Genomic DNA, 11,737 nt, shown 5'->3' on the forward strand with positions numbered 1-11,737 from the left:
CCCACATCCAACAGGATGGATGTCACGTACAAGTCTGTGAAAATCACCACATGGGACAAGCAGGAAGAAAACTGACCATACGAGTGTACCAACATCAGCTCACCACTGCCAGACATGACCAGCTCTCTCTCAATTTCAACGACACAGACAAAGGAAGGGCACAAATTCAACTGGGACAATGTAACCATCCTAGCACAGACAAAACCGAGACATGCCAGAGAGTTCCTTGAATCCTGGAAGTCCAATGAGAACTCAATCAATAGAGACACAGAGACATAGGGATGTACAGCACAGAACCAGCCTCTTTGGTCCAACCCGTCCATGCCGACTAGATATCCCAACCCAATCCAGTCCCATTAGCCAACATTTTATCCATTTCTCTCTCTCTACACGATTTCTATTCAATACCCATTCAGATGCTTTTTAAATACTGTAACTGAACCAGTCTCCATCACTTTCTCTGGCAGCTTATTCCACACACTCACCACCCTCTGTGTGAAAAAGTTGCCCCTTTGGTCCCTTTCATACCTTTCCCCTCCATTGAACAGGAGCCCATATACAAACCACTCAGATACAGAACTGGAAGTACCAACAAACAGAGACATTTAGATAGCAGATGGGACAGAGCACCAGAATCTTATCAAAGACACAGGGACGATGTCACCTAGCGAGGTGTCGAAACGTTACCAGGGCAACGGCTCGGCGAACGAATCCACGACTTCATGCAACGAGCGATTGCTGTAAGTGGAAATGTCACCGTGCTCCTGAGCTGTTCTCGAAACTTGGACTGAGTCACTCCATAAATGAATGTGTTGGTGCAGCAACTCAAGTTCAGAAGCATTACTCCCACTTCGTGGAATATATATTCTGAATTGGTGTAATCAAGAGGCTGTTTTCCTGCAAATTCGCCATACAAGAAATCGATAACAATAACTAACCAAAGGATGATGAAGTTACCAGAAACGGTGAAGAGTAATACCACAGATTTCCTTCTGCTCTCCACCTCTGGGTCACGGTGATTCCCTGGGCTTCTATGACCCTTCAGTCCTTTGCGGAGTTGACTTGCCTGTAAAATGTACCTGACTGTCAGAGCATTGAGCAGCAGAATTAAAGCAAATGGGAGCACTGGGTTTAATATCACATCAAACCAGCCAAATCTGACCCACCCAGGCTCAGTGAAGTAACTTGGTTTAATATAGCAGTCCCAGGATGCATGGTCAGTTCTCAGCCCGGGTTCAAATACAAAGAAGAAGGGAACATTTTTTAAACAGAGCAAGGCGCAGGTTGTTGCAAGAACCACAGTTGTATTTTTCGCAGTGCAATATCTTGTCTTTAGCTTCTGGAAACAAATGGCCACAAATCTATCGAATGAGAAAGTCACAGTAAACCAGACAGAGCAGTTTACGGCCGCACGGATCAGGACAGCAATGATACTGCACACAGGGACGATACTCAGGAAACAAAATGGGAAATAATAAGAATTGAGCCGCCTCAGTATGATCTCAATGATAATCACCAGCAGGTCGGACATTGCCATGGCTATCAGGTAGCGAGTGCTGCAGACGGAGAGGCCACACTTTCTCCAGGCAAGGATCACAATCGTGACCACGTTAACTAAAGGAGAGAGAAGGTACTTAAAATATTTATCATAAAATCTGTCACAGGATTTCAGGACTGTTTGCAGCTGGTTAAAATTAACAAATCACTAAATCTCAGTTCCAACTCCAACACATTTCCAACATTAGCAAGTTGAATAAAAGCTGAAAAGCAGGCATGAGGGACGACCAGTCAAAAACTCTGTATTGACCTTTTTTATGGATATTTCTACAGCCATCCAATTTTCCCTTCGGAAATTTATACATATGAGTATGTAAAGCTGATCAGGACAGGAAAGATTTGAAAATAACTAGCCGTAAAATCAGAATCTATCGAGGCAGAAATGGTGCTACCAGTTCAGTTCTTTAATCACACCTTGAAGCCATTGGGTATTGACCATATTAAAAGAATAGGAGAAAGTGAGAACTGCAGACGCTGGAGGTCAGAATCAAGAGTGTAGTACTGGAGCAGCACAGCAGGTCAGGCAGCATCCAAGGAGCAGGAGAATCGACATTTCAGGCATAAGCCCTCCTTCTTGAGGAAGGGTTTATGCCCAATACATCAATTCTCCTGCTCCTTGGATGCTGCCTGACCTGCTGTGCTTTTCCAGCACTACACGCTCAACCCATATTAAAAGAATGGTAGGGTCAGAATAATGTTGGGCATAGGGAGGGAGGGGCATAGATGAATGTCTGTGGATGGAATAATTCAATTTTAAAAGGAATAATGTTTGAAGACAATTGGGACGATTAAAAACTGAATGATAGGTACAGGACAGGTAATAATTTGTGGCAGCAGAATAACAAAGCAACAGAAAAGTTTGTAAATTCTAGAAAAGACGTGAAAGCACCAGAGGCTTGGAAAGGTGATGGGTAGACACAAGAGTTTTAATCAGCCAGCGAGCTGTATATCAATAAGGGGGAAGAGATGATGAATCAGAAATATGATGAATCAGAAATTTGGAAGAAGAAGCCAAATGCCAAAGTCTAAAGACAAATCTAAATTGAAAATGCAGCTGAGGGTGATGAAGATAGGTGGCACAATGGCTCAGTGGTTAGCACTGCTGCCTCACAGCACCAGGGACCCAGGTTCGATTCCAGCCTCAGGCGCCGGTCTGTGTGGAGTTTGCACAATCTCCTCTTGTTTGGGTAAGTTTCCTCCCACAATCCAAAGATGTGCAGGTTAGGTGCTAAAATTGCCCATTGTGCTCAGGGATGTATAGGTTAGGTGCATTAGTCAGGGGAAAATATAGGATAATAGAGTAGGGGAATGGGTCGAGTGGGTTACTCTTCGGAGGGTCGGTGTGGACTTGTTAGGCCAAAGGGCCTGTTTCCACCCTGTAGCAATTCTATGAGTGCATCAGAACACATCCAGTATAATCATGAGGGAAGACTTTAAGTAGATAATCAATTGCAATATAGTTGAGTTTGTGAGGTGCAATGTTTTTGCTGGAAGGATTTGAGATCGGATTATGGTTTAGGGACGAGGTAACTGAACGAGGTCGGCAGCGGGAGGGGGGAAGGGCAGAGGCGTTCATGTAGATATTCGGAAAGCTGTTAAACCAAATCTGCAGCAGCACTTGCTGGATACACTGTAGGAATTCACCAAACATCCTGAGGTAATACCTTCCAAACTCTCAACTATTTCCATCCAGCAGGACAAGGGCAGCAGATACATGGGAATACCACCGTCTACAAGAAGCCCTCCGTGCCACTGGACACCCTGACTTGTTCCTTCACTGTCATCGGTCAAAATCCGGGAACTCCCTGCCATAAGGCATTATGGGTCCACCTAAACACATGGACTGCAGCAGTTCACTAAAAAAAGCAGCTCTCCACCACCTTCTCAAGGGCAACTAGGGACGGACAATAAATGCTGAACCAGCCAGCGATGCCCATGTCTCCTGAACCAATTTTTGAAAAGAAGATTTTAAAATATCACATATTGATGTGCTGGAGAAATCATGTTTGTTTTAAGCCAGATTACATCAGAACTGAGAAGAGTGGGCTATTAAACTCATGAGTACAATTTTATGAACGCCAGGTTTATTGCGTGCATTCTGATCTCTGTATGATGCAATCCCAACATGTATGGCCACAGTTATAGCCATCTCTCCTGTCAGGAACACGCTACTCAACTGGGTGTTGGTACAGTTAAACATGTATGGACCAATCGTCGGTTCAAGCTGACCCGTCAAAATGTAATCAGTTACATATATTTGTGACTCTACCTTAGAGGGATAATGAATTTCAGTAAACTTGGTTAACAGATTCTCGGGACCTTAGAACATCGAACTTTACTTATCATGCCTGGTACGTTCTCATCCAAATAACAAAAGCATTGGACCCTGCACCGATCCCTGAGACACTCCACTAGAACATAGAACATCACAGCGCAGTACAGGCCATTCGGCCTTCAATGTTGTGCCGACCTGTGAAACCAATCTGAAGCCCATCTAACCTACACTATTCCATTTTCATCCTTGTTGTGGGGAAAGGAGGAATCAACACAAAAATGAAAGAACTGTTCACAATATCAGTTCTCAGAATATGCAAATTACTTTACAGAGGATTTGATTTTCTGTATAATGCCATCCTACTGTTTCCATGACACTATCTCTTTTTGTTGTTGTTGGAACAGATCAGTGGAAAACAGAATAATAAAAATGCATTTGACATTTCTTCGCATAAGGATTAACAAAAGCAATCTCTTCTGCTGGAGTGAAGATGGAGAGATCCATCTGCTCCAGCAATGCTTTTCAATAAAGCGCCAGTCTGTTTCATTCCAGTTAGTAACTCACACTGTATAGCCAGATCCCCACAGCAGGCAAAAGCAAAATGCAGCGGGCATTGCAAATCTGAAATGCTGGAGAAACTCAGCCGGTGTGGCAGCATCTGCAGAGAGAGAAAGAGTTACATTTTTGAGCTAAGTATGATTCTTCTTAAGGCAGGTGACGAGCTGATTTTTAAAAGGTGTAATTTGACCCAGGAAGGGTCTCCCACTAACACCTTCCTTGCACTGAGGTGGGAACATGTACATGTTTACATGAGAATTCAGCCACCCTGTGAATGTCAATCAAAGCTTTGCCCACATCAGCTAAGGGGCAGAAGCACTGCTTGATAAACAGTGCACAGTTGGCACTGGTAGTCACTTTGAATCCAGCCAGGGCTACTCAGCTGCTTCCTGCATTACGGCCTTAGATTCATGGCCAAAAGATTCAAGCACTGGGGTCGAGTGACTACCCTCAACATCAAGGCAGCATTTGACCGAATGCGGCAACTAGTTTCTCTGTCAAAACTGAAGTCAGTGGAAATCAGACTCTACACTTGGAATCATGCCAAGCACAAAGGACAAAGGCTGTGGTTCTGGCCGGTCAATTATCTCAGCTCCAGGACATTAACTGCAGGAAACCCCTCACAGCATGGTCTGAGGCCTGAGTGTCTTCAGCTGCTTCAGCAATGACCTTCCTTCCTAATGTCAGAAAGGGAAGGTTCACTGATGGTTGCAAAATGTTCAGCCGCATTTACGACTCCTCAGAGACTGGAATACCCATATCCATGTGCAGAAAGACACGGATAATATCCACATGTAGGCTGATGAGTTGCAGTTCACATTTGCACCACGTGAGTGCTGGACAATGATCATCTCGGACAAAAGAGAGTCTAACTATTGCTCCTTGATATTCAATGACATTGCCATGAAGGGGATCCCCCCAGAATCTACATCCTGTGGGTTTCCAATGATCAGAAATGGAACTGGGCTAGCCATATAAACATTAAGGCTACAAGAGCAGGTTAAAGGCTGGGAATCCACATCAGGTAACCCACTTTAACAGGCACAAGTCAGGCGTGCGATGGAATACCCCCCATTTGCCTGGATGGGTGCAGCTCTAACAACATTTAAAAAACTTAACACCATCCAGGACACAGGATCCCTGTCGATTAGCACTTTATCAGTAAACATTAATTTCCTGCACCACCGACACATAGTGGCAGCAATGTGTATCATCTACACAATACACTGTACCAGCTCTGTAAGACTCCTTTGTCAACAGATTCCAAATTTAGAAGGACACAGGCAACAGACACATGTGACCATCATCACCTGGGTTAGGGATAGGGATAGGGTGAGAGATGGGGACAGGAATAGGGGTAGGGATAGAGGCAGGGATAGGGATGAGGTAGGGATAGGGAAAGGGTTAGGGTTAGAAATAGGAATAGGGATAGGGATAGGGACAGGGACAGGGATAAGAATAGGGATAGGGTTAGGGATAGGGTTAGGGTTAGGGATAGGGATAGGGTTAGAGGTAGGGGTAGGGATAAGGGTAGGGATAGGGATAGTGTTAGGAATAGGGATAGGGTTAGGGATAGGGATATGGATAGGGATAGGGTTAGGGTGAGGGATAGGGATAGGGTTAGGGTTAGGGTGAGGGATAGGGATAAGGATAGGGCTAGGGTTAGGGATAGGGATAGGGTTAGGATGAGGGATAGAGATAGGGATAGGGATAGGGTTATTGTTAGGGTTCCAGTTTGTGCCAGCTGTTGAAGATGACCACACTCCCATCTAAGCAGTCATAGCAAGAAATGCCGTGCTCGCCGTGGCCAATAAAACAACAGTGGAGAGAATTCAAATCATTTGGGTTGAGGAAATTATTCAATAAGTGGCTGCCTACCCTAATCCAATCACTCGAGCAGCCAGTAACATTATCAGTGACCAAGTAAATGCAGAGATCTGCTCAGCAGCCAGCTTTGCTCAACTACTGTCACTTACCAGGAGCACCAATGATAGCAATGACCAGATAATAGATCTTAGCAATGCTATAAAACGTCTCACGCATTTTCTGAGTGGAGTGATCCTTTCCTTTGTGCTTGCCAGCAACACTTAGTGTTGAACTCCAAGGAGACAGATTGCAAGTTCTATTCATTTGTACTCTGTCACATCCCAGTGGATATATTGAGGTTACGTCATCATTCCAAATAATTGGAAAAAAATAAACACATGACCTTGAGTCAACTCCTGCTGTCATAAAATGTATTTCCTTCGGATACTGAATTGGTAAACGTTTAAGAATGGTAAATTCTGAATGCATTGGAATCTAATGAGCACATTGTATAGAGATGGTTTACATGATTTAGTGCATAGTGGTCTGGATTTTAACTTTATTTATATAAAGTGGTCTCAAAATCCTTAAATTGCATGGCTATTAAGAAGAGCTTCTATGCCTGGAGGTGTTAACATTGCGGTCTCTAATTTGAAATAGCCTTTCCACCCATCCCCTTTCAGCCCCTCCTCCTCCCTTCCCTTCCACCCCCTGCCTCACTGGCTTCTCAATCTAGACGAAAGTGGGTACTGCAGATGCTGGAGATTAGAGTCAAGATTAGGGTGGTGCTGGAAAAGAACAGCAGGTCAGGCAGCATCCGAGGAGCAAGAAAATCAATGTTTCAGGCAAAAACCCTTCATTAGAAAGATTTTCTTGCTCCTCGGATGCTGCCTGACCTCTTGGCTTCTCTATCTCCCCACCCCAAATCTCATCCCTTACTCTCTTCCCCATCTCGTTGACCTGACCCACCTATCCATCTTTTATCCCACTTATCCACTCCACCCTTCCCACTGGCCTATCACATTAAGCCCCTGCATCGCGATCCCACCTCCCTTTCCCTAGCCCTACCCCCTCCTCGCTTTCTTTCTGAGCTCCCTTCCCCCTCCCCCATCCTGATGAAGCATTTTGACCTGAAATGTTGACTTCCCCACCTCCTGATGCCGCCTGGCTTGCTGTGTTTTTCCAGCTGGCTCTTTGTCTACCTCGAAATAACAATGATGTTGAGGTGCCAGTGTTGGACTGGGGTGGACAAAGCTAAAAATGACAAAACACCAGGTTATAGTCCAAATGGTTAATTTGGAAGTACTAGCTTTTGGAGCGATACTCCTTCATCGGGTAGCTGTGGAGCAGGATCATAGGACACATAGAATCATACAATCCCTACAGTGTGGAAACAGGCCCTTCAGCCCAACAAATCCACACTCTGAAGAGTAACCCACCCAGTCCCATTGCTTTACCCTATTACTCTACTTTCACCCCTGACTAATGCACCTAACCTACACATCCCTGAACACTACGGGCAATTTACCGCAGCCAATTTACCTAACCTGCACATCTTTGGATTGTGGGAGGAAACCGGAGCACCCGGAGGAAACCCGCGCAGACACGTGGAGAACGTGCAAACTCCACACAGACTGTCGCCCGAAGCTGGATTGGAACCCAGGTCCATGGCGCTGTGAGGCAGCAGTGCTAACCACTCAGCCACTGAGCAAAAGATTACACTGTAATGTTGTGTCATTTTTAGCTTTGAAATAACAAAGCAGTTAAGACCTGACTATGACTTTTAGTTCCGGTCCTAACTGCTTAGTTATTTTGAGTTGTTTTAGTTCTGTTAGGATTATAGTTTGAAAAGGACCAATTTAAGGCCGGAGTTTCATTTAAAACTGTGGCGTTCAGGTGCCGGTGTCAGACTGGGGGGTGGATGAAATCAGAAGTCACAAGGTACCTGACGAAGGAGTACCTGTTGGACTATAACACGGTATCATGTGACTCCTGACATTAAAGACTGGTTATGTAAGGTGTTGCTCGATATAATAAGATACACTTCTGTAATAGCAGAGCACGTGACTAGAGAAAGCGAGGACTGCAGATGCTGGAGATCAGAGTCGAGAGTGTGGTGCTGGAAAAGCACAGCAGGTCTGGCAACATCCGGGGAGCAGGAAAATTGCCTTTACGGGCATAATTCTGATGAAAGGCTTATGCCCGAACCGTCGATTCTCCTGCTCCTCGGATGCTGCCTGACCTGCTGTGCTTTTCCAGAGCACTTAGTAATACAAACTATATTCAAACAGAGTCAGATAGCTTAAAGAAGGGGGAAAAAACATGGTTGACAAATGTATTACATGAGAAAGCAGGACATATAAAGTGGATCCATTAGCTGTAATATAGACATGGATTTCAAAAAGGCATTTGAAAGAGATTATTGTGGTAGGTCTATGAAATGGGATTGCCTAACGAATAGAAGACAGACAGTTAGGATAAAGAGGCTCTTTCAGGATAGATTTCAGGGGTGTAAAATTATTTCCTACATATATGAATGACTTTGATAATAGAAATGAATTCATTGTTGCCACATTTGTGGGTGATGCAAATGGGAATGCAAGTACTGAGGATGACAGGTGGAGATTACAGAGGGATATAGACAGGTTAATAGTGGGCAAAATATCAGCTGATGAATATCGTGCAGTAAGATCTGAGGTGATGTATTTTGGAGGAAAGTTTAGAAGAGATGAATCATATTTACATTGGGCGAGACCACAGAAAGCTGAGGCAAAGAGGGATGAATCATAACAAAAATCGCATTCGTGCACAGTGGATTATGGGGAAGACAAGTTAAATGTTGGCTTTTATTTCACCCACGTGGACAGTCACATACTGACCCACACACATTGACCCATACACATTGACACACAGACACTGACCCATACACATTGTCACACACTGATCCACACAAACTGACCCATATGCACTGACCTACTCACAATGACACACTCATACTGACACACACATACACTGACCCATGTACACTGACCCACATACACTGGCGTACACACACACACTGACCCACTCACACTGACCCATATACGTTGACCCACACACACTGACCCACTCACAAACCCACACACATTGACACACACTGATCCACACACACTGACCCATATGCACTGACCCACTCACAATGACACACTCATACGGACACACACATACACTGACCCATGTACACTGACCCACACACACTGGTGTACACACACACACTCTGACCCACTCACACTGACCCATTCATACTGACCCACACACACACTGGCCAACTCACACTGACACACACACACACACACACTAACCCACACACACTGACACACTCACACTGACACACTCACACTGACCCACACACACACTGACCCACACACACTGACCCACACACACACTGACCCACACACACTGACCCACACACACTGACACACTCACACTGACCCACACACACACTGACCCACACACACTGACACACTCACACTGACCCACACACACACACACACACACACCCTGACCCACTCACACTGACCCACTCATACTGACCCACACACACTGACATGCACACACTGGCCAACTCACACTGACACACACACACACTAACCCACACACACTGACGCACACACTCTGACACACTCACACTGACCCACACACACACACACACACACACACACACACTGACCCACTCACACTGACCCACACACACACACACTGACCCATTCACACTGACCCACACATACTGACCCACTCACACAACTGACACAGTTAAAAATCACACAACACCAGGTTATAGTCCAACATGTTTATTTGTAAACACTAGCTTTCGAAGTGCTGCTCCTTCATCAGGTGGTTGTGGAGTATAAGATTGTGAGACACAGAATTTATAGCAACAGTTTACAGTGTGATGTAACTGAAATTATACAGTGAAAAATATCTTGATTGTTTGTTAAGTCTCTCATCTGTTAGAATGACCATGTTAGTTTCACTTCTTTCATATGTAAATTGCAAAACTTTTTTTAAACCTTACATTCTGAAGTGAACTTTAACAATTGGTGTCATCCCAGACAATGTATTGGGTATTAGCACCCCTCTGTGCCATAATGTTTAGAGTGATTCTAATCTAAAAAAATGAATTAACAGAATCTTACATGAATGCATGCAGTTTTTGAGCAAAGTACAATGTAACTGTGCAAGTACAAATTCACCCCACAAACTTATATGTGTATGTGTGTATGTGTGTGTGTATGTTTATGTGAGTGTCTGTGTGCGTGCGTGTGCATGTGTGTAGGAATGCCTGTGTGTGCGTGAGTGTGTGTGTGTGTGTGTGTGTGTAGTGCAATTGGGTCACCCATAATGTGACATGAACCAAAGGTCCCGGTTAAGGCCCTCCCGATGAGTACCGAACTTAGTTATCAGTCTATGCTCGGCCACATTTCACTGCTGCCTGCCCTGATGTCTGCCTTGGAGGATGGCCACCTGAAGGTCCGATGTAAAATGTCCTGGACCACTGAAGAGTTCTCCAACTGGGAGGGAACCCTCCTGTCTGATGATTGTTGTGCGGTGCCCATTCATCCGTTGTTGTAGCCTTTGCTCGGTTTTCTCAGGGCATCCTTGCCTGCAACGTATAAGATAGACAACGTTGGCTGAGTCACATGAGTACCTGCCATGTACAAGGTGGGAGGTGTTCCCAAGCGTAATAGTGGTATCTATATCCACAATCTGATACTTCTTGCAGCGACTACTGTGACAGGGTTGTATGGAGTTGTCCTGAAAGCCGGGCAGTTTGCTACGAACAATGATCTGTTTGAGGTTTGGCGGTTGTTTAAAGGCAAACAGTGGAGGTGTGGGGAAGGTCTTGGTGAGGTACTCATCCTCATTGATAATGTGTTGTAGGCTATGGAGAACATGGCATAGTTTTTCAGCTCCTGAGAATTAATGGACAATGAAGGGTATCCTGTTGGTTGCAGCACATGTCAGTCTCCTGAGGAGGTCATTACGGTTCCTTGTTGTGGCACGTCAGAACTGGCGGTCAATGAGTTGTGCATCGTACCCACATGCACTGACCCACACACACACATACACACTGACCCACTCACACTGATCCATACACACACTGACCCATGCACACTGACTCACTCACACTGACCCACACACATTGACCCACTCAGACTGATCCATACACACACACTGACCCACTCATACTGACCCACAAACACTGACCCATACACACTGATCCACTCACACTGACCCACACACACTGACCCACACACACACTGACCCACTCATACTGATCCACAAACACTGACCCATACACACTGATCCACTCACACTGACCCACACACACTGACCCACACACACACTGACTCACTAACACTGACCCACACACATTGACCCACTCAGACTGATCCATACACATACTGACCCACCCAGACTGACCCACACACACTGACCACTCACATTGATTCATACACACTGACATACTGAGACACATAAACTGACAGACAGACATACACT

At 45.1% G+C, this 11,737-nt stretch overlaps 1 protein-coding gene across 1 annotated transcript; it reads right to left on the reverse strand.

The window, feature by feature from the left end:
• Positions 1-664: 664 nt before the first annotated feature.
• Positions 665-6,433, reverse strand: LOC140456897 (probable G-protein coupled receptor 139). Its single transcript, XM_072550807.1, has 2 exons — positions 6,367-6,433; positions 665-1,614 (listed from the first exon to the last, which is right to left on the reverse strand). Exons 1-2 carry the CDS (start codon positions 6,431-6,433, stop codon positions 665-667), a joined length of 1,017 nt encoding a protein of 338 aa, XP_072406908.1.
• Between the last annotated feature and the right edge of the window lie 5,304 nt (positions 6,434-11,737).

Source organism: Chiloscyllium punctatum, chromosome 31 (assembly GCF_047496795.1).
Source record: "Chiloscyllium punctatum isolate Juve2018m chromosome 31, sChiPun1.3, whole genome shotgun sequence".
Taxonomy (NCBI): domain Eukaryota; kingdom Metazoa; phylum Chordata; class Chondrichthyes; order Orectolobiformes; family Hemiscylliidae; genus Chiloscyllium; species Chiloscyllium punctatum.

What these genes read in the sequence shown, in the direction of transcription:
- LOC140456897 (XM_072550807.1), bottom strand. Translation starts at nt 6,433, where the DNA reads ATGCGTGAGACGTTTTATAGCATTGCTAAGATCTATTATCTGGTCATT. An exon ending in TGCTATCATTGGTGCTCCTG is followed by an intron (nt 1,615 to 6,366) that starts GTAAGTGACAGT and finishes TCTCTCCTTTAG; the next exon opens with TTAACGTGGTCACGATTGTG.